General features: G+C 26.3%; 1 protein-coding gene across 7 annotated transcripts in view; it reads right to left on the bottom strand.

Moving 5' to 3' along the window:
- The window catches only part of LOC114131724 (cAMP-specific 3',5'-cyclic phosphodiesterase), a 657881-nt gene that overhangs the window by 164298 nt on the left and 467206 nt on the right, over positions 1-26377 (bottom strand). For 2 of the 7 annotated variants that reach the window (XM_050198949.1, XM_050199364.1), the window contains exons 1-2: positions 17497-17711; positions 11262-12429 (exon numbers count right to left, since the gene is read on the bottom strand). The exons of the other annotated variants lie outside the window; for them this stretch is intronic. In XM_050198949.1, the coding sequence (XP_050054906.1) occupies positions 11262-12346 (1085 nt within the window). In that variant the 5' untranslated portion in view covers positions 12347-12429; positions 17497-17711. Of the gene's footprint in view, positions 1-11261; positions 12430-17496; positions 17712-26377 lie in introns of those variants that run through there. 7 annotated transcript variants of the gene reach the window in all.

The following is a 26377-nucleotide window of genomic DNA, read 5'->3' as shown; positions in this document are numbered from 1 at the left end:
TTATAAGAGTTTATTGCTTTTAAATAATCCGATATAAGGATGGAACCGATGAGGTCGAAATAAACAATATAGTTTTTCTTTAGATATTTTTTACGTTTCTTTGTCCGTACCATACACAATTATGTAGATTGGCCATAGCCATTCCTAGAATGTATTCAAAAATATGTGACAAAACTAATATCTTAAAATAGAGAATCTCACAATATTATTATGAATAAATATATAGAACGGTGTACAGGTAAATGATATTTTGATAATACTTAGAGAATCTTCACTCTTTTTTAAATGATGTATTTGTAGGGCGACGGTTCAAAAGTCGTGCTACCACGTGGTTGCTGACACTGTTTGTCATTAGTGACAATGTGGTATACAAGGAAAAAAAAGTTAATCCTTAGTGGAGAAAAATATTTTAGCCTATATAAACAAACGTTGATGGTGGTTGGATTAAATTGTAAATTAATGTCGGAGATGTTTTCAGGGTCGGTGTTAGTAAACAATCTTGATATCTAAAAGATAAATTAATCTTGACGATTCTAATGTTAATTATGAAGTGAGTGTTGATCTGAATATTATTATTATAAGTATACAAATCGTCCAAGTCGTCCATTCATGTCTAGTGATTGGCTGCTATTATCAATTACGTATATATACATTATTTAGCTATTAAAGAATTGAATTAATTCTTAATATGATTGACCAACCTTCCGACACTTCCACTATAAGTTATTAACACATATGTTTCTCAACATACAGTTAATAAATGATTATATCGGTATAAGTAACCAGTACAATCTCACTACAATTTGTTTGAAAATCATTTTCCACATTCAAAGCATAAAACTATAATATTTTCCAATATTGTAAATAATTAAAATGAAACTATAATATTATAAGTAATTTTTATGAAGTTTGAAATAGTACGATAATAAAGCAAAATATTTTTTTTTTATTAGCTAAATAAAAATAGTATAAAAACAGTACACAAAACGATAATAACCAAAAAAAACACAATCAATAGGTATAGTTTGTTAATCATACACTTTCCCTCTACTTTACCTAAATATATTTCACAAAATGTTGCTTTAATATTTTAGTGCTTCAAAAAATATTAAAAAAGTAATTTAAATTATAATAACATAGTACTTTAAAATTGATATTATTTTTATACTCAATGAGTGGAACATCTAAAATATTTATAACTAAAAGTGTTGAATTATTAAAAAACAACTTTTTCTCTCTTAAAAAAAAATAAATTAATATATTTTTTTAGGGAACTTCTAAACTAATTTTAAGAACAAAAAATAAATTATGAAGTTGGATGGAAACTTTTTTGATTGCATTTACTCATTTACTGTTTTAAATTTAAATTCTACTAACTATGCTGGTTAAAACTATTCATTTTGAAAATAATATAATTTTAGAATGGTTACACGAGTTATAAAACGTTTTGATCATTTATATTTAAAAATTAATTAATTTATTCATACCTAAGTGAAGGAGCCTTAAGAAACTGTTAACGTGTCAAAATATTTTGAACAATAGCATATAATCTGTTAAAATGTAATTTATCGTAAGATATTTGAATTACATAGAGTTCCAAGTGGACAATTTACTTGTTTAACTATAATAATAATACATTTAAATGGCGCAGTACTATAGAACACACCATAAGTAAGTTTACATTGTTTATATCAAACAATGTTAACCATAATAACATAATAATTTATAATAAATATTAGCCGGTATATTGAATAAACACGGAAAACTTAACATAACAAAAACACAAAAATATTCTTTAAAATAACCATTTATATTATAAGATTATATTCATCAATTATTGTTAATAAATTAAGTCTAAAATATTTCGATAATTAACCGATATAATTAATTAATATATTTTTATTGCATACTTTTACGTTTAAACTGAGTGAGTTTTTCTTTAAAGAGTAAATATTATATTGTTTTGGAAACACGCATACTACACCAATAGCACATTTAACAATTTTGGCACCAACTGATTATTTTAATATAGGTGTTTTTGTATGAGAAATAGTAAGTTTTCACTCAATTTGATGACGACAATCGTTTCATCGTCATTGTAAACACATAATTCAATGTGCAACTCAATATTGACAAAAATACCAATAGTGCTTTTCGAATTGTCATCCCACATATTGTATGATATACAAATAACATTGTGAGCATGGATTAATTTTTTTTTTAAAGGACAGTTTTATGGTATTAAAAACTAGAAAAACAAATATTAACTGATAAGATTGTAAATTATAAAAATGTATTTTTGTGTCACCGGCTTAATTGTTTGTACATCGTCATTTTGTGTATGTCTCTCAATAAATAATAAATTGATGATACCGACACTATAAGTAAAATTAATAAATTCAATAAATTCTAAACTTTGGTGTTTAAATATGATGGAAATTACCGTCCGTAATCAATTTTGTTTTCAATATTATCTTATTAACTTTCCTTTAGTTTGTTATAATATCAAAGTTTTATATTGTATATTAAAATCAGGTGTATTGTTAAAATTTAATTTGAACCATCGCTATTCTTGGAATAAATAAATTAAATTTACTATACAAGCAAGTGTTATTGTTCATAAATAAAACGTGTATGCAATTTGGATATACAATAAAAAATGATTTTCAAAATAATAATTAAAAAAATCTATATTATGTCTACACTAAATGCAGATATATCGATACATATATATGTCTTGTTTCTATTAAATACAGTTGACATAAATTAAGAATGTCAATGTCGATTAGGCATTAATTACGAGAAGAGGATTAAACTGTAGGTAAATTTAATTTACCTACAGTAAGTATAATATATATTTATTTATTATTTTAAAATTTTTACGTAGCAACCGGTTGCTATAAACAATCACCGTCTCCACTTTTAACATTATCGGTGTAGCACAAATTAGAATAATGACCCCCAGCCATAAGACATATACATATCAAAATACAAATATAATATTTATGTTACAAAGTAAGTATATTGAATGCATTTTAAAATAATTTCTCCTCTCATATGTTTTACCTAGGAAAAGCGCGTATGGTAATTAAAAACCAACGTATTATTATATCATATCATACATCGCGTATAATAAATCAATAAAAAAATCAGTATATAATCAATTTCAATTTTCCTTAGATACCTATCACTATTATACAATTTCATTAACCTAAAATAAAACAATTCATTATTATAGGAATATAGCAATAATTATACTTATTTAATTTTAGAATTTTATACTCGGCAATTGAAAACAAAATTATTGTAAAAATTGAAATGTATCTGCAATTAAGTAATGTATTATAATTTTACGTGCTGAAATAGTTTCTACTTAAAAAAGATTTTTATATGTTTAATTCAAACAATCTTCTGAAAATGAATATTTACCATCTCTTATCATAATAGGTATAGAGTGTGAAAAATAATTATAAATTAAAAACTCCTTAACAATATGTCTAAAATAAAAGTGATAATCATCTGTTGGTAAAGAAAAACATTTTTTTTTTCGTTTTGTAGGAAGTGTACTTTGATGGAAAAACATTTCATTTTTTGAATCGGAAACACTAACCAAATTTAGATTTTATCTTTCCTTCTATACGATACTACGTAATGCACGTATCCCAAGAGTCTGTAACTAATAGCTAAGTACGCACACAAACCACGAATTTCACTCAGGTTCCTATACTGTCCCCAAAGACACAAACAGCATTAACTTACTTCAGTGTTTTAAGAAATGTGAGAGAATGTTTAAATCACCGCCTGAACAGCTAAACATTTCTATACGTTTTCTCTTTTTTTCGTGACAGATCGGTTTTTTAAAGACTGACCGTCTACAGATACAAATAAATCATCGTCAAAATGCGACATTTTTCAATTTATTTTTTTTTCCTGTGAAAATGTTCTAAACTAACGAAGTATCAGATTTGACCCGTCGCGGCAGTTTGAGTACTCTAAAGGGACCGTTAGCAAACTCAGTGCAAATTTCAGCTGGACTCTGTGAAATGGGACTGGCATAAAGATTACGAAAATAGACAAAAGTATTATTTTTTTTAATTGTTTTAACAATTATTAATATTATTATCATTTATTACGTCAGTTTTATGTGCTTTGTGAATTTCACATTAACACCATTCAACAAATTAATATTTATTTACTTGTGATTTCCGGTAGGAAAATATAATATCTTAAAATACAAAATGTATTTACGTCAATAAAATGTTTCCTAATTGGGCATAGTGATTTTTGTATGGAAAAATGGATATCTACAACAGTACTATCAGTTATTAGTTGAGAAGTATAAAGTATACGAATACTTTAACTTATAAAATAAGTGGTCAACAAATTGTACGCGAAAACTTAAGGTTGTAAATAAAGTCTACTTATATGTAGTTAAAAAATACAGTTAAAATCCATTACTAAGTTGATCAGATCTTTGCTTTTCGATATTTAATTGTTGATATATTTTTATCGAATTCTTTTATTCTTTTATAGCAATGAAATATTAATAAAACCTTAATTATTGTATTTTATACAACCATATTAGTTAGTATAGTATGAATATGTATTATCTTCATATTCGTTATTATGTAGTAATAATTCATTCACGCATATTTTGTACATAAATTCAGTGAATATTTATACAAATGGCGAATAATTATTATGAAGCACGAATTATAAAAGTACAACAGATCTATGACGTTGAAATATATATTAATTTTTCATAAGAATACTACATCGTATATTAAAACAAAAAAACTTTTGTAATACTATGAAATAAAAATTAATAATTTTTAATTACAAGTTTATAAGGTACATTGTATGAGGTATTATTAATTTGTTATTTATAAAATTCCCATTATTTAAATAATAATTGTTTCTGAGACGTGTTTACATAAATCTCACAACTGCACAACACAAACATGACACTAATCTACTTTAATGTAGAGTTAACTTTTCGAATACATATCATTCGAGTTAGGTAAATGATTTTTGTTTTGACCAACAACAGTCGTACATGAGCAAATTAATCTAGGTGATTTTAATTTGTTCAGTTTTGATACTATATTACTGACAGAGTGAAATAGTAGTATCTAATTTTTCTTAAGACCGCTTTAATAACATTAATCCTGAATGCTTCTGTAGATTTAATGTACTTTCATTACAAGAACTATTTTATAACGAAAAAACACTTCTAAAAGTTTTTGTTATCTCAAAAAAAAACCACTATTGTGCGCACAAACGAAATTTAAAAATAAATACACATCTTACTTAAAAACTACATCATAAAAATAAACTGTGATGATGATTTTGTTGAATGACAAGAATTATGTTTAGTCCCTTGTTGGTAAAACGAATGAATTCCGTATTTCAACATTCAAAAAAAAAAAAAAAAATATATGCTTCAAATTCAAAAAGTAAAATGATATACTTTCTATGCCAAGGGGAAATGCTATTAAATTACTCATGTTTTGCTTAAAGCATATTATGTATATTTACTTAATATACATTAAGATAAAATAATTCTGCGAAAAATGTGTTACGTAGATATATATTATAAAATAATAAATATTTTAGAAAAAAAACGTAAAATAAAAATTAATCACATATACAAAATATGATTAATGCTGAACAAATATTTGTCATAAAAACGATTTAGTTTTATAATAATTATCAAAGAAACATTAATTTAACGAAATTTTAAAATTCACAAAGCGAGGTTCAATTATATTAATTATTTAATATTAAAATCAAAATATATTATGCAGGGAAAATAACAGTTGTATATAGACACCTATTATACTTACATTAATTTTATTCTGTCTACGATTTGAATATTTATCTGTCGTACTTAAAATGATTACAGTTCAACATAATCTGCATTATAAAATAATAATATGACAAACAAAGACAATAAATAAATATGCAGAATATGTACACATTCAATTGCTATTTTGAATTGTGTAATTTCAGTTTATTATTATGTAAATCATATTGTTTATTTTTAAATACTGAATTAAAATGCATATAATGATAATAAAATTATTAATACAAATTAATACAAAAATCATTTATTTTAACTTTAGGAAAAATAAACCAAGTAACTTAGTAATTTTCGGGCCCTAAATTATTTCCTGACAATAGTTCATTTGTTATACTCAATATTCAATTTCCTAATGAAATAAAATTAACCTTGCAATCTAACCTAAATAAAATTATAACATTATTATCACATTATATAAACGGCACTATTATTGATAAATATTATCTAATTTAAAAAAAATAATAATAATAATGTTCATAAAAAAAGTATGGCGACAGACAAATGTATATAGTTTAAGTGCTATGTCACCAGTATCCTTTAAGTAGTTCAGAAATCTATCATACAAATACAACTAATATTTACTAATATAAACGTTACCGAGAAACTCATATTACTTGCTTCATACCTATTTTTTTTTACACCGAAAAACTTTGTCTCAAATCTCTTAAAAACGTGAACTTGCAGGGTTTACAGAGCTCTAATAGTTCTGAATAGCTCGTAGAAACATATGCATCTGTGCACAATAAACCTTCGAAGGATTAGTTGAACAAAATTTGGTTTCCTGTATAAACTTAGGAACTTTTTGACTTAAGAACCTACTATGAATGCGTACAATTCAAGCATGCCTTTACAGTATAATATGTTGTTCTATAAACATTACAATCAAAAATTTATTTTTATTTGATTGCATTATAATGTTTACCATTTAAATTGTTTCATTTTAGTAGAAAAATATTTGTTTATCATAACCCAATGACTAGTTCTGCACTATTGGATCTCAAAAAACTTTCATTGATTCCCTACTATTAACGAACATATTATGCTACTTAGTATAGTTCTAACATATTATTTAATTTTGAGTTTTAATAATAATAATATTATAATATACAACATACATTTTATTGTACCAACATATTATTATAAATTAATATGTTATTAAAATGTATGTTGTAACATTAAAACCTAACCTTACCTATCATTTTTTTTTTTTTTTTTGATTGGTAGTTACTATAAATGATTAAATAATACTATAACTATTTAATTAAAATATGTTCAATTACTACTCGTAATATGCATGAAAGGTTTAAATTGTTGTTCATATAATATGTGTTCAATCATTAATCTTATCTCGTGACTAATACTTTCGGATACTCTTGAACTCCAATAAAAAAAGGCTATTTTTATACGACCAAACAGATAATTAAAATAAAATAAAAATCAATAATCCCACAATATTTATTATAATAATAATAATATTTATAATAAATAAATCTTCTTCGTTACTTAACATAATATTATACATTTTGAGGTTTTGATGTATCAACTTTTTTTTATTCTTTTTTTTTCTAACGCACAACTGAAATATGGTAGAAAAATATTTTTGAAACTGTTAGTACCTATCTTAACGTAATATAACTCATGTCAACATTCATGGAATATAAATAATTGTAAAAACTTAAGTTAAAAATAATCATCAATTTAACAACTAAATATCGATTTTATTAACAATTATATCATCTACACTTATTGGCCTTCAAAAATCAATAATTCGTGCATTCTTATTTCTATACTAACTTCCGTCTTAATATATACAACGAATTCAAATTAACACTGAATAATATTTCTGTCCCTTATTGCTCAAAACTCAACTGCACTGTTTTAATTATCTCGTACAGTTTTAATTGTATTGACTGTAATAGGTATATATTTATATTTTTAATCGTTGAACTGTAATTGCTATACCCATCGAAGCGAGGTCCAATTAAAAAAAATAAATTAAATATATCATAAAAATAAACATAGTTCTTAAAATGTAAGGACATAGATATTGTATTTTAATAGTATATGATTATCAAAGTTGTAATATATGGTTTTCTTAAGTATAAAAATAACTTATGTCTTTTGAGGTCTATCTAACTATATTATTATTCTATGGTAAGTATTTTTTATTTTTTTTATGCCAATTGTGTTTGTAACCAATCAATTATCCAAGAAGATGGAGTGGTTTAAAAGTCTGAGTTGACATGCCTACGAATTAAAAATTGGATTATTAACTGAATAGCTCGTGCTTAAATTATATCAATAGCTCTATGTGTGCAGAGAAGAAATGTAAATGAATAATAAAATTTACTCACTGCAAATATACCAAAGTAGAAAACATACATCGTCAATCACTACAAATGATTTACTTTTTAGCCGAGTTATTAGCATACATTAAGTTATAGTATAATAGTATAAATAATGATGATAAATTTAAAAAAATATAGAATTTCTTTTCGATATAGTAGTTTTATATACATAAAAAATATAATATATTTTTATAACATGGTCAAGAAAAATAAAATTACAATGTTTAATAAATAATATTTAACACTAAAATTGTATGTTTCATTTTTACTTCAATTTAAATCATTTTTAAACTGAACAATGTTAACATATGTGTATAAACACCCCCGCTGATATATTTTTTTGCAGAATAGTTTTGCAACAGTTAGTTGCAGAAAATTGTTTCTTTCTATTTCGTTTTTGTTTTTTTTTTGTTTATACAATATAGAATGAAACAAAAACAAAATCAGATATTATTTTCCTCGCAACGTTTATATTTTTTATAATTCATTTTGAATTGTTATTCAAAAAAGTTGAAACTGTTTTTAAAAATAAAAACCAGATAAATTTATTTTGTTTATTAATACAATAGATAATAATATGAAACAAATAAAGAGTCGATTTGTATATAATATTTTATTGAAGTACAAGTACAGATTATCTTGAAAATATTATTGATTATTATAGATGATATATTGAATTTATAGAGAACCTTACTTTAAAATAATAAAACTATTTCAAAGTAATTGAAAAATATTACTAATTATTATATATTTTTTTTAAAAACACACAATCTCAAAATTTGAAATAATATGAAAAATAAATTACAATCGATTTATTAATTGAAAAAAAAAATTGACTGGAACAAACATAATGCGATACACTATATATTACATCCATTATAAAAGTTTTAGTATTTTAGTATCATATTAAATATTCAGGAAGTCTGAAAGTGTAGTAAATTTGGTGTTTAGAATAAAAAATTGAATTTAAAAAATATGTGCAAACTTTTTTGTAGTTATAAATAAAATCCTAATATGATCAAATCGACTACAAAATACATTTTAAAGTAATTTTACCTAAGAAATAATCAAGTATAAAGTCAAATATATATATTTAATGTAATTTATTCATTCTTTTGGAAACCAAGAAGTTAAATTCAAAATTATTTTTATGTTCTTACAAGCTATGACCAAATACATATACCACTTGGTACCTATTTAAATTATTTTTGTTAAACTTTTACGAATTGGTGTTTGTTTTTTCTTATTTTACACCAATTGTCCATTGACTTAAAGTCCTTAACAGGTAACGGTCTCCAAAGAATAGTAATTCAATTTTAGATGAGTTTTTACGATAGTGCAACTTCATAACAGTTACTGCCCCTATACATTTTAATAGATCTCAGAATAGTAGAACGATTTAAAAGCCCCCTAGGGAGTTTTAAAACAGAGACACCATTCTTTCTCTTTTACAAAATAAAGTAGCTACTAAGCTACATGCTAATAATAGTTATGTTATACCACGTGGAATACTACAAAATACAAAAACAAAAAATAATACGTGGTTTTTTTTTTTTTTTGAGGCGAAAACATATTTATCAAAAGTTTGAAAAGTGGGTAAAAAAACTAATCAAATTGAATTGATAGATTTGGTTACATTTATTTAAAAAAAAATTACATTATGGAAGGATAACATTAGTTTAAATCATATTTTTGTATATAATTGTTTTTATATATTTCACAAGAAAAAAATCCACTTGTATGATCGCTAACTTTTGAAAAAGTAAAATATTATAGTATTGTTTAACGTTATTTTTAATAAAATTGTAATTAAACATGTTAAGCCACAGGCAATAATATACTTGGATAATAATGTACTCCAGGGACTTAGAAGCAGGTTAAGGTAAAATTCGTCATTGTTTCGTGACTTATAATAATAACAATCATAATTATTAATGAATATTTGCCAGTTGACATTGAATAGGTATACAGATTGTTTTGTTTTAGACCTGATCAGTGCATAATAGAAACATAATAAATAAAATAATAAACCAAGATAAGATATCTCTAAAAAAAATAGGTAAATAAATTAGGTACTGTGTATAAGTACTACTCCATAAATTAAGATTTTAATTTTTATCTGAACTTCATATCAATTGTTATCTATTTTATTTAATAAAAAAAATACACTTGATTCAAAAATTAAAAATGTTGAAGAAGATTGTTTAATGAGCACATAACTAACCTTTATATAAGTACTAATATGAATCGTACAGTGATTAAATTACATTAATTATATAAATTTATCAGTTTTGAAGTTCATAAATAACGCACATGGTAGAAATAACATTATTGATGGTCTGGGAAAAAATTGGATAAGTGGCAGCGTCAGCAGGGCGAACACGAAAAAACAAACCCAAAACCGATGTAGGCGTTGCAAAAATAATATAGATTTGCATTCTCAGTAACGCTTAACAGTCTTAAAATAATTTTTGGTAAATATTTTGTAATAAACTACAATGTAATAATCTACAATTTATTATTCACACTGCACGTATAAATCATTTTAAACACAATATTATTGTTGTTTAAGAACAATATACTTTGTTAAAATGAGTTTACATATTTCATAATAGTCTTGTAAACGATTTAATTAACATGGATACCAACATCGTACAAAAGCAAGTCATAGAACATTTACGTCGGTAAAGACTTCCACATTCCACAATACGTGCAAGTTTCGCAAAATATGGAATTCTACGAAATCTTCTTGCGAAATTCGGATGTTAATTGTGGGGGTTATTAGAATTTAACGAAGTTTACGAGGTAATAACAATAACAATAAAGGCAAATTCGAATCAAATGAAAATTAACCTAAAGCTCGATTTACCATTTGCCATTGAAAATAGTTATGATTTTAAAACATAAATTTCTCAGTTGCAAGGCATCCGATAATAGAATAAATTTGTCCTCGATCCAGGTTAGACGAGGACCGCGAGAGCCGGGACGGAGAGGTTGGACTATAATAATAATCAGCAAATAAAAACAAAAAAAAAAAATGACATCCTTACTGTGAAAATATATCCAAGTCAGAACTTCCGGGAAGCACGAGACGAGGCAACACCATGCCGGGCCGGCACTTCTTGCGGGGCCTGCCGCCGCAAGCGTTGCCCGAGGCCGTGGACGCGGCCCCGGCTCCGGTCGAGTGATGCGATGCGAACGAAGCGGAAGACGACATGGCGGTGGCCGTGGACGACGTGCAAAAGTGCCAAGCGGTCTCCGTAGACGACGACGACGAGTAAAAAGCGGCCGGCGTGGACGGCGTGTGCGTGTGCGGCGAAAGGATGGTCAGGCGGCGCTCGCAGGACGGCAAGGCGAGCGACAGATGGGACGGCACGGACGTCCGGGTGGACGCGAACATGCCGCGCCGGCGGTCGGCCATCTCGGCGGCCGCGGCCGTGGCCCCCACGTCGTCCAGGCAGCTGTCCAGCGACTTGCGGTCGTCCGCGGCCATTATGAAGCTGGTGCGGTGGTGCAGGTGCTGCGGCGTGGACGGCGGTTGGGGCGACGGCAGACACTCCATCGACCGGCTCGTGCCGGCGACGGCGTGGCCGCCGCCACTCGTGTCCGCCGACAGCCAGCGCCTCCTGTTCTCGCCGGCCGCCGTGATGGCGCCGCCCACGCCGCCCACGGCCACGCAACCACAGGTGTTCATCGTCATCGGCCGGCGGGCGGCACACGGTTCTTGGCAACTGTAACCGCGACGCACCGCCGCCGAACGTTTACGCGGCGACCGGTCAGCGTCGGCCGGTGTCGCGGCCGTGACCTGCGGCCGTCCGTCCTCGTCGTCTTCGAGCGTCGGCGCTGCGGTCACTACTTTTTGTCTCTGGAGCGATCTCCAACCGCCGCCGCCGCCGCCGGCCACCGACAATTCGGTCGTCGCCGTGCCCGGTGCAGACTTGCTCGCGGACGACGGCGACGACGATCGTCCGTGTTCGGGTCCGGTCGTCGGCGCCGAGTGCCATTTGACGGCCGACAGCGAGGCTTTGTCCTGACGGCTCTCGTTGTCGTCCACGCTCTTGGAACCGGTCGAGTGCAACGACGTTATTCGGAGACTGTCGCTCGCCGACGGACTTTTGTCGTTTTTCGAAGTCATTTTTGCGACTACCTTTTTGTTTTTATTTTTATCGCTTCGCTTATTTCACACTCTGTGCGCGTAGTAAACGTTATTCGTCTAGCCTAAAATACACAAAAACGCCACCGCGGACGGCAAAGATGAAATACAACTATAGTTTCCATAGCCCATTTAGATTTACCGACCAACCCATCCACCACCCATACCAAAATTTTAGATCCGGAGATTGTGACCAAACAGACGATTTCTACTCGGTTATTTTAATGTGAATACAAAACAATTACGTATTCATATACGAATCTAAAAAAACACACACACACACAAGCAAATAAAGATAATAAGATGTCATGTGATGTAACGCTGAAAACTTTATTAATTTTTTGACGACCCGACCCTGTGAAGAAAATATACTCGACAGTGTCGGTTTCTACAAACGGAATAAACGATGACAGTGGTTATGATACGACTGTATGGCAAACTTCAAACAGAAAAGCTTTAAATATTTTATAAACTTAAATTGCATGGTATTTTTCAGGTCAGTGTGGCCACTGGACAAACAAAAAAACTCATTACAATCGTGAATAAATATATTTTATTGGCGTAGTATACATTTTCCAGAGTCAGAGTTTAATGAAAAAACATACCTGGCCAATATCCTCCTATAAACTTCATTCTACCTTTGTCACTTACAAATTTAAGAGTTTATTTACAAAATATTTCATTTTGTTTTATACAAGTGACCTGACTTGACATATAAATGATTGCATTATAGTTGTTATACAAACAAAATACGTGGAATCGAATTATATAACATTGTTCACCGTTAATTTAATCACATAAATTTAATAACATTTCTTTAGTTATTGATTAATAATTATTTTTTGATAAATACTTTTCATACAGTGTATATTTACTAGATACAAATTATTTACAAAATATGGAATTTATACAAAATTAACATACCCATCATTAAATACATAGAATACAAATTCTAATAAATACGATTACACAACTAAACGGTTACAATGTTAGTTTTCATTTATATTATCATTTTAATAATAATTTTGAATTCTTCAAAAGAACAAATCTAATATTTTACTGAAAACTTCGATGTATGTCATATGATGCATTTTAAATATTGAACCATTTGTTTCTCATTTATAAACATTTAAGTGTACACAAAATAAATTCAGTAGGATTGTATACCATAATATACATAAGTGTTCCATTATACTATGTAAATATATAGGTTAAAGATTACAAATGAGAAACTAACGATTTGACATTTGATGGTTGATAATAAAGATAATGTTATAATTTTCTTTTCAGAAGTTCGAAAATTGATTGCGATACAAGTGTCTTGTGTCAATAAACCAACATTAACTCATAAGAATAATAATTAATAATGTATTAAGAGTTAATACTTAATACTCTATAATGTAATATGATATCTATGCATTTGTAATGTACTAAACTACATACAATTAAAAAAATAGTTTTTTTTTTTTATAAATATATATTTGAATGTTAATTTTGATTATTCTTTTTTATTTCAAGAAATGGCTTTATGTACATAGAATTTAATTAGCTTTGACTAATCATTAAGTTATAAAACTTTACAAACGAATGTTAAAGAGCCTGTTTTTCGTCTCGCTATAATTAAACTTTTAACGTCAGTATTTAAGCTCTAAACATTTAGTAGATACTTCTAGTAATAAATATGAGATCCAAATTCGGTAGACGACGAACATTTTTTTTAATTACATACTGCCTAATTTGTTTGATGTTTCTGAATTATTTTTAGTAAGTAAAGTAACAGATACAATAACTCTTTCGACCGCATAGTTACACTACAAAGTTCTAAATTTCGACTGCAAAACATGTATGTGAATGTACCAATTCTTAAATTTTACTGGAATTTAAAATCGTATACTTTAACGTTTTACCGTACTCTATGGACCCTATATACTACCCTTTTGTCATATTTGAACAGTGCTATAGAGATAATATATGATATTGAAATCCAGGATTTGCTGGCGGCAATGTTAAGAATTCCACAGTAATCCTTAGCCCCATACCATGAACCAAGCATGATAGCCGTGGAGGGCAAAGTATTGAAGAGAAAATCCCCACACCGAAACGATGTATGGCTCGACAAATCTGCAAAGTAAAACGGTAGCGAATATGCTGACAGTGTGGTGTGGGCAGGAATCATTTGAATTGCAAATTCAAAGGGCCCGGTGGGTATTTTTCGTCTCGCGGAGGTTACTGTTACTACAAAGCAACGATCCAATTACCCGTATACACTTTTGAACAGAAGTTTACGTGTCGGGTGCCCGGATAGATTATTATCGGAAAATCAATTTGAAGCGGAGATATCACTGAACAAAAGCGTAAATAACTCAGTGGGCGTTTTTAATTTATACCACAACAGTCACGCTACACACGGAAACTAAGTTTTCAAGCAATAGATAAAACACGTAAGAATTTAACGCAAAAAAAAAAATAACAATAACAATAATATAAACATAGGTGCATATTATATAAATAGTATTTTATGTTAAATGCTAATGGCTGAACGGGTATGGGTATTTCTATACACCCCGCGATAAAACAAAAATACTACACCGAAGAGTGTACTTATTGTATTCACAAAAATATTTGGCATACATAGTGTATTACTGTATGTATAAACGTATAGACATTAAAAAGATGTTAAATATTTGGAACATCATACAATGATTATTACTATCTATGCATTTTTTCTAAAATTTATCTTTGTATCCACATGGCTCGACGAACTAAATAATCGTTAGTGTAACATAACTACTTTGAACCTGAGTGTGAACTTTGTAAAGAAACTTTTAATGATACATATTTAATATTTTGATACATTTATTAATATTATTTCCTTCGTTAAACAAAACCCATAATTTTATCGAATGACGAGTTATTGATTTTAGATCTAGAATATTGCATTTATATTTTCAATTAATTGTATTGTTATTTTTTAACACATTCTTAACATTGTTGAAAATATTAAAATAATTTAACCTAAACAAAAACAAACCATAAATGAAAAAAAATATATTTTAATAGTCTTGTTTTATAAATATTGTCGAAAATAAGATTATTATAATCAGAATTGGTAAATAAAATACTATTCAATTAAAGAAAAATTCAACTTTAATTTATATTTGAATCAATTAAAAAATTGTATGAAATTATTTTTACTTTTTAGTTTAATTCTTGATACAGTTCAATATGATAATTTATTTTGTTTTATAATATTATAATACAGAAACATAACAATATGTGTTAACACAAAAAATTAAACTTAAATTTTGTTTACAACTAAATAATTATATTTTATTCATGTTATTATACGATTTAGAAATTTTAACTCGATATTTTTATTAATATCACGAGTACACCAAAAAACAATATATGAATGTTTTACATTTATAAATAATGATATTAGTTTACTATAAAATGCGAACTATCTGAAACTGGGTTTAAAAAATTAAAAATACATTTTAAATGCACGATAATTCAATGATTATTCAATTTTAACATTTGCAATGTTTTCAATTGAATAAATTCCTACTGAACAGACAATTTTAGAAAGATAATTAATTTTTTTTTTTTAATAATCGATTTTTATCAAAAAATACAAGGGTATGCATAAATCTATATGTTGTGTTAACTTAAATTGTAAATAAGATTTTTTTTTTATATTACATTTAATAAAATTATTTTCAAAGTGTAAAACCTTTAAAATTAAATACCTAGTTAATATTCACAATATTAATAGGTTTTTTCTTATTTAAATAGTTTTAGATTTAGAAATATAATATTAATCATATTGTAATCGAAAATATTTCATAACATTATTTCCTGTAATTGGTCTACGATCAAATTACATACACACTGAATACAATTATTTTATTATAGATATTGGTATATTTTGTAATGAGTAATTAATTTTTTTATGAGTTATTTCAATTATAAAATTATAATTAATATATGTTGATGTAAAAACCAAGGCATACAAGTTTTAGGAAGTAGGTACAATAATTAAACAAAGAAAATCGTCTCGGCTGAATAATTCACTTAATTCCAGTTACGCATACCACTGCAGGTTTTATTAACTAATAAAACGTCCTTTTCTACAGTCATAATTAGTATGGAAAATTGTTGTTATTTATCGAACAAATTATACAAATGTTTAAAAATTAAACTATAATATAATATAATACAAGCCAACATATAATTTTAACCATAACGTATTCAAATTGTGTGCAAGAAATAAATTTGGAGATTTTCAAATAAATGTAAAGTTTTTTCACGTAAAAACAAAAACGTTCAGTAATGAAACTTTTTAATAAAAAAACATATTAAAATATTCTAGATTTTTAATGTAATTATGTTATTTAAATGTAAAATATTTAAAAAAAATGAACCATCTATTAAGTTTTTTTTCTTACACTGCAGTAAAATAACACCGCTTTAAAACGATAAAAAATATATATTTAAGAATTATATTATTATAAATGCATGATTTTAATATATTTCTGCAATATTATGACTTATTCATAGATTTTCATTTTTTTTTTTTTTGTGTTTTATCTTTTTCCTAAGTCTTTCATATTAATTAATCAAAAACAAAGCAAAATAATAACGTAACAAATAATTTGAAACCTTAAACACCATACAATTTTTAAGTCCGCCATAATATTTTTTTTTACAACGGATTAACGAGTGAAACGAAAAATAAAATATGTATATTGTAATTAGTTTTTTCAACAGTCAATTAAAAAATGTCTATTTAGCACGATGAATCGAAGGTAAAATATGTTTTGTTTTTTTTTCAGGACACAGATACATGACGGTGGTAACTCCACCGATATTTTGAGTTTTTACTAAAAAACTTGAAAAACCAATTTGTAAATAATGACTAAAAAAGGCCGTCCATCGTATATAGTAATAAATCCCAACAACGTTTCACATAGCCATCGAAACTCGACGAAAATTCATAAAATTAATGGAAAACAAATAATATCACACAACTTGCGACAAAATATTATTCTCTCCTCCCCATCATCTCCGGATCTAAAATTAAAGCCGAGCTCGGACTTTTGGAAGGTCGCCAACCCAACCCACCCACTCACCTGCAAAAGAAAAAATAATGATAATAATAATACATCAACACGCACACACACACACCGCACAGATCGGTGAGAATCGCTCAAATTTGGCTAGCGAACGACACTGATAGATCAAAACGAAAAATCACGACCACACGAACTGTACGACGACGTTAAAATGTCCCGAGTGCACCACACTGGGCCCGTTTGAGCCTGTTACCGCGACGTCGGATCGACTGTTGTGTTTGCCAACAATAGTGTTCGAGCGGCGGTGGCCATAATGCCTCGCAAACCCGACGACCCGACGGTTTCCGATCGCCGCCGACAGACGACGTTTATTACAGTAGCTACTACATACTACCTAGATAGATATAATAATAATAATAATAATAATAATAACACGTGCGGTACCTGCCACTAAGTTTTCACACAACTGACGATATTTTAGCCGTTTTAGCCAAACAATAAAAAAAAATCGTCGAATAAATCATGTACAGATTTTGAAAAATGATCTTGGACGACTTACAAAAAAAAATTTGACAAACGTATACCTGAATTCGAAATGGTTGAACCGAAACCTAAACTTTATGAGACTTAACTATTCAAATATATACTTATAGTTAATATATTAATTTAATAGCGAAGATCAGTACCAATACCGTTATTAAAATAATAATAAGAAAGAAGGTCATGTGTCATATTATTATTTATGATTATAATATTTTCAAAGTGTTGAAATTCGTATGAATAAATATAAATAGAAATTATGTTAGTTTTCAAAGAGTATCGGCAGCGATACATTTTTTTTGGAGATTGAAAATATATTTCACTGATTTATGACATAACTTGTTAAGTATTTTGTATACAAAACCGAAAATATTTTATACATATATACAATTTATCATAACCATTAAACATATACTTAATTTTAACATAAACATCCTTGGTTTTTGTTGCTAATTATTAACTTATAATAAAATTATTTACTTATAACTTAAAAATAATAGCATTTTAAATGGCGTGATTTATATCGCAGTACTTTAGTATCAGATATTTTATAAAAATATTATTCATTAATTTATAAAAAAAAAAAATCAAAATTATCAATATCCATTAATTATCATTTATAGTAAAACTCTCATACAACGAAGTCTTATAGGGAACAAAAAAAGTCCATTCGTATTATAAAGGAATTTATTAAATAGATTTAACACGTGATTACAATGAAAGTTGTGGTACTCAGAAATAATTCGTTAAATGAAAGTCTCACTGTAATAATCTTATAATGAAAAAAATAATTCGAATTATTGAGTAAACCTTTTGTAGAAATTATGCTTCTTAAATATAGTATAGTTCTAATCGTATACAATCAGTTAGAATAAAAATTAATCTTATTGGAACAGATAATGAATACTTTAAATACAGTTATAAATTTAAATTTAATTAAGATAATTCAGGATTAAAATAATTTTCCTACTTCATTTTATATAAGTTACAATAATATATTATTAACAAATAAAAATAATGTATTTAATAAGTTCTAAAACTGTATTATGTTTAAGATATTTTCTATTCAAACGAACCCAAAAACATTGTAATAACACAATATTAATCATATGATGTATACAATAATTAATAATATAATATGTTGTATTCAAAGTTTAATGCGTGGTATTTATAATTATATGAAACTAATATGTCAAGACTTAATTAAATTATATTGCAACCACAACTAATATCGTTTAACAAAATCCAAATAAGTTGTATTTATCTATTTGTACTATGTTTGATTCATAACTTAAAGATATCATAGTGATATACATTTCAAACTATGTTAGCTAACCATAAGTTATTTCACAAAATAAGGCATATTAATTGTATTGATACATTAAATTAACACAAATTAAATATGTACCTAAATGGTGTTTGGAAATATGCTTTTAAGGGTTCTTTGGAGCTATTGTTAGTTAATTTGATTCAATAGGTAATAATGATTTATTAACATGGTTATACACATACTAAGAAAATATTTTGAATACTAATTTAATAATAATTGCATTATAATATTGACACGAATTCAATGATTTGTATTTATAATATATTATAGTATAAATAATATAACAAGTTTATTTGAAAATATATTATTTTTTTAGTTAATTTTTTTTTTTTTAAGAAAATTGTTTAACACTTAAGTAACAATCAGGTAATCAATATTGATGTATATAGATTATGGTTTTATACTCATTTTGTATTTTTTGAAATTTAAAATTTTTCAATAAGTAACAATTCATTTATCTATTGGAAAACTACTTTATTGTGTATTATAAGAAGATTTAATTTAAAAGTTAACATATTATAATATGTTATTACCTATGCATAGTTTAGATTGTAGATACCTATAATGGTACTCATCTATATTTTATAATCGCAATAATCAAAATGTCTACGTTTTTCTTGCTAACATTTCATAATAATTATTGTTATCTAATATTATTCATATACTTACATTTTTAATGCAAGTAATATAATGTAATTAATTATTATTTTAAATGTTATTGTTATTATTAAACAATCATGTATTGTCTAAATTTACACTTGAGTGAGTTTTTGTGACTATAGATTGCACTCAGTTTAATATTATCATTTAAATTAAAACATAGAAGAATAATAAAAAAAATAATAATAATAATAATTATTATTATTATTACAGTTATATTCATTGTAAGTGTACGTTTATTCATAAATAAAAATGAGCGAAATAATGTTTTTATGGTGTTTTATAGTAAATCGGTCTTGTGCCATATTTTTAATAAACAATGTAAGTAAAGTTGTACACAACACATGGAAATATTAAGGCAACTGAAGGCATAGTAATTATTATAACATTGAAAAATCAATAAATAAATTCAAAATACATCTCATATTATATAGCTAACAAACGCATTTCAACTACCTATAGTCAATTGTTATACAGTATATTATACGTATATTCCAGTTTGGTGTATTTGTAGTAAATGAAGTACAGACCAATAAACCACCTAAGATCGATTAAATGGACACTGTATATCATGACAGCTTGGTAAATTAATACTATGTAATAATTTCGGCGTACATAATACAAATAGAGTAAGTACTTATTATAAACTTCAATTGAGTTATTACCAATATAGATTCAATAATATTGAATTGTATGAATTATTGCTAAATACAACAAATATTTTTTTATATTATTTACACCTAAAACTACAGTAGGTATTAGTAATGTTTACACCCGAATGCGATAAAATCACATAAATAAGTGCTTGGCATTTTATACATTTTTGTCTGTAACTGAAAAGAAATAAAACATTCCATTGGACATAGCTCAAAAAACTCGTTGATATAAGATTATCAAATTTAAAACTACCTGGAACAATCTGGACCTATTATCCAAATATATTTTTAAAAAAAACTACTTTCAAGACTCAAATTTTGTAAGAAAAATAGTAATAAACAAAGTTTTTGGTAAAATTTAAAAATAAATTCATTTTAAAAAACAAAAATGTGTACTAATTTTTATATACAATATGAGTGCGAGCAGTTTATATTTCTAAAATACTTATTGGAAATGAAAAATAATCATTCATATTTTGCGTAATTAATAAATACATGTCAATAAATCGTTCATGCTAATTTTATATTGTACATTCATACCATTTACTTATTAATATATTTAATAAAAAATAACTTAATTATTATAAAGAGTATTAAAGTAATACAAATTTATTTTGAAACATTTATGAAAAAAAGCATAGTAATCTAGCAAACAATTCAAGAGTGTATACTCATTCCTTAGTATACCATGTATATAATTTATTTTGTACCTATACATAATACTTTGGAATTTTAAAGACAAGTAATCCGGTGATTGGATTGACCAAAAATAGTACTCAATGGTCATAATATATGTACGTACTAATGTAAGAAGTTACTGGTATTTATTTATAACTAGAATAAAAATAGTATCTTAGTATATATGAAGTTGTTTTAGGAAGTTTAAAATTAACAACAGTTGAAAACTAATCAACTGCAACTGCCATGTGCAGTAGTAATTTAATCAATATAATTAATTATTAAAGCCAGTTTAAGACTAGGAAATTAAAATTATTTTACAAAGAACTGCAAAGTACTTAGTCGTGACAAGGCAGATTAATAAATTTTATGGAACATTAAAAAAAAGAGAAAAATATGATCAATTTAAAATGCTCACACCTTAATATGCATCTTAATTGAATAATATTTATGTATATATAAATATATTATACATATGTAGTTCTTACAATAGATAATTACTATATGTATACAGCTTTAAAAAATAATATATTTTATACCCTTACTGGCATAGTGCACCCTATTTTTTTTAAGGATTTTAAGTGTATAAATCATATTTTTAATGTTAGCAAGAAGAAATTCAACATGAGTAATCAAAAAATACTTTTAAATATTAGGTAAACAGCGATATTATTTATGGTTAAAACAAAGTGTTCCCAAATATTACAACTACCAAACTTGGTCCTCTGTCAAACAAAAAGATTTTTATTTTCTACCTGAACTATACGTAACTTTGGAAATTCATTTTTTAACTGTCTTCTTAAAACATAAGGCTAATTAAAAAAAAAAAAAAAAAAAAAAATAAAAAAGAATCTCTTACAAGTGTGCAATTAATAATATTAAAAATTATTCTTTATTTTTTACTGGAGAATTAAAGTTTTCAGTCTAATAGTGATGATTAACTGTTGTTGAAATTGTAATTTTAACGTGATGTGAATATTCAAAGTAGAAGCCTAACTGTTTTTCATAATTATTTATCACGTCTTTATAATTATTTTTTCTGTTACTTAATATTTAATATTTTGAATTTGTTCATAAAGGTTTTAAAAAGAGTGATAAAAAATTAAGGTATGATATATATATATTTGTGTGTGTGTATGTGTGTGTATTATATTTGTAAGTAAAAAAAACCGACCGGAACACACTACCTAATATTTTTAGAAGGTATGTATAACTACTATATATCGCTGAATTCATATAGACATTGATTAAAATTAATGTGTTGTTTTGATATTCAACATTAAAGTATTAAAAATGAATTTTAGTTTTGTATGTATCCGAAATAACCTTTTATTTTGAATAAAACTTGTTCTTAAACGGTTTTAAATTATTTGAATAGAAAGTGTAAGGTTGTGGTTTTTATTGTGACTTTTACTGTGTGAATCATACATTTAAGTTAAAATTATTTTTCGTAACAACACATAATATACATACGTCATATTATATACCTTTTACAAAATATGAACTTTAAAACAAAAACATATTTTTTATAATTTCTTCCTTTAACTTGTAAGTATTTTTAATAGGTTTTTAAAACTTTCTTTTTGCAACCTTCTGTGTAAAAATAGAGCATTATACTAAATTTTATCTTAAAAATATTTGTCTCTATTTGTTAAGTTATATTCGTACAACGGAATGTAATACGCTATAATCTGATCAACTTAGGGCCTGAAGCAAACCGGCGTTCCTTGTATACATTTTGTGTAAATCAGCTTTCAATTACTGGCTTAACATGTTGTATTTATATAACTCTTATAAAATCTTTGAATGAGATAAAATGAAAGAAAGCTTATTTCAGAGCAAAACAACAAACAGACGAAATGATTTAATAAAAACATAGATTTCGTTTCGGAAGGGTTTGAGAAGGGTAGACGATACTTTGATGGCTTAATTATTAATAAAATGAGTTTATCGTATAGTTACAGGGTATAGCTTTAGAATATGTGTTTTCAAAAAATATGAACAATTACAGTTGTTTATGTAATGTGGTAGCAACAATGTGAAAATCTTACTCATAAACTCATATCGAAAAACAATATGAAATATAATAAGATAATATACGATTAACCTGTAATGTTCTTATGAGGAAATATTTATAAAAATATAGATTATTAATTAATTTTATGAAGTTCACACAAATATTTCCAATCATGTTTACAATCTTGAGAAACTTTTAAAGTGTATATAAAAATTTATGAAAAAATAAATAAATAAATAAAAATATATCACATTACAATGGCTAAAAATCATCAAGTTCAAATCATCAGTATTTATATATTCAAATTGATAAAATTATCGTCAGGTGTTTTTTATTGTTTTACTTGTCAAAGAACACGCTATGCAATTTTTTCATTGTGTCAGAAGAAGTGAAGGTTCTGTATGTTGCTAAAATAACTATTTGGTCACTCTACTAATTATTAGCAACGTTTTATACTATTGTAAGCATTGCAGTGACGTCACACGTCACAGTTCATTATATCAAAAATGTAACTCATTTGCGTCATACGTAATTAACTAGTAAACATACGTTTTTTTAAAAAAATATATCTTAAAAAAAGTAATTTTGTAAGGAATAATCAAAGTTTGCACACTTTACATATTATTACGCTGTTTCTGGGCCACATTTATGATCAATGACATTGTGAACGTTTTACCTCTTAATTCAAAATTTAAAAAGACGTTTTTATAGTTAAAATGTTTATTTAGTGAGTAGGAAGAATGTACACAGTTTATGTAGTATTCGTAACAACTATAGTGTTTAAGTAGTCTAGATTTGTGTATAATTATATTATCTTAGTATTAATACGTTTAACTACGTTTCATAGCAAACATTTAAAATTATTTATAAAAAACACTTTTATCACTAATATTTTTTGTAACTATAGATAGATTTTTATTAAAATAGTTTTTACGGGATTTCTATAATAGCTAATATTACTTATCAAACATGCATTTAACATTATAATGGGTTATGTTGCGTGCATACTATGGTTAAGGGACGATTCGTGATAAGCCAACTACGAATCATAATAATAGAGTATAAATCCTATACATATATTATTTATAGCCTCAGTACGTAATAAAATAATATTTTTATCTTACATATTCAGGGCTTACTAGTTTTTCGCACAACACTAACACCACAAATATAAGAACAATAATAAGGATTTTAAGCAAATTGCTTTTGTTAAGCATATAATTTGATTTATAGCTAACAAACTATTAATAATAATTATTATTATAGCGTAAATTTAATGTTGAAAATAACAAGTACTTTTATATTTTTAATGAAACACATTTTTAAATATTATAATTTTAGTATAATTCTAGTACATTAAAACTGTTAATAAACTATTCTATATACGAACGATTATCTACATGTTCTTATTATTGAATTAATTTTAATAAGACTTAATTAGTATTGCATTACCTTCTCTAAACACAACATCGATTAAGATAAAAAACATAATATTATACTATTATAACCAATATAATATTTATATTGCTTTAATGAGTTCAGTCTGAAGACACTCTAAAATCATAATATTAGGTTGTACATACCTATATAGTTTTAAAATGATGTATAGTTAATGTGTTTATTAATTAATATAAAAACCACAATATAATAAGCATGGTCATCACAATATCATAACTTTAAGATAAATAATAAAGGTTATTAAAGTTGTTTCATAAAAAAATCATATCTGACTATTAATATGTTGCAAATGCCTAACCGTAAACAAAATAAAATGTAGATTCTAAGTGAAGCATGAAACATTTTGATGTTACCTAAATATTTTCTATTAACATTTTTTCGTATAGTTTATTACAAAGAGTACTTGGAAAGTTTTATGTAACACTAAAAGTGTTAAAAAATGTCTAGATGGCACTATTATATAGAGGCCATTTCTCAAAAGTTCTTGCAAGAGTAAAACTAAACTTCGACAACCAAAGAAAAATGTTTATAAGATTTCAAAAAGCGCATGTACTTAGAAAGGTTCTTCAAGTAAGTAAACATATTTTGAGTTTAATATCACGGCTTTAACGCGGGTGTTTAATAGTCGGTAGAATAATAAAAATACAATTTCGAAATAAGAAATAACAATTTTTTAAGTATAAAACTATATGAACATTATGTTAAGTTTAATCCGCTATTGCTAAAAATTACTATTATGTATATTATTCAATTTCAAGTTTGAATAACTTTTGGTTACAATAATGCATCAATTTTAAATTTTAAACTTTAATTTTATATCAAAATTAATGTTTATTTATTTATTCTAAGTATTAATTGCAAAAATTAACTTCTTATACAATATAATACAACTTTACTATATTCTCTATCAAACCATAAGTGAATAACAATAAATTATGTAATAAAGTATATTATATTATTTATTAAATGTATGTAGTTCAGGAATAATATGAGAAATATTGACCATAACATAACATGCACTGCATTGCATATTGCGTAGTAAATTGTGTTAATATAATATCTTTAATCCAACCATTGTTCTAATAAATCCACATATTATATTAATCATTTCGTTCTGTGTGAATTCAGCTATATTATAACATTTAGAATGATAAATATAAACAAGAACACTATAATATCACATCATAATTTCCACTGACTAACAATATCTGTATTACTCCTAATAATAATGATTAATAATACCAATATTATTAAGCTTAAGTTTCCCATGTGTGTAATCCTAAGGTATAACCTATCGAAATCGAATAGTTAAGTCACTTAACAATATTTTAATATGTATTATAATCAAATCATAGAGTTAATCAAACTATTTATGTTATGTTATAATAATTATTATTAAAAAAATATGTTTATATATATTATATAGTTATATTGATTAGTTAGAAGTCTAAAAAAGTTTGAATTATGATTGATCAAAATGTTTAATATTCGACTGAAAACCATAAACACTAAAAAATTTTGTTTAATAACTTATATCAGTGTAACTAATCTGGTGCGTGTTATTCCCTAATTACAAAGTATGGGATTTTATAATATTTA

The sequence above is a fragment of the Aphis gossypii genome, chromosome 1, assembly GCF_020184175.1.
Source record: "Aphis gossypii isolate Hap1 chromosome 1, ASM2018417v2, whole genome shotgun sequence".
Classification (NCBI taxonomy): domain Eukaryota; kingdom Metazoa; phylum Arthropoda; class Insecta; order Hemiptera; family Aphididae; genus Aphis; species Aphis gossypii.
This window is presented reverse-complemented; position numbering and strand designations above follow the sequence as displayed.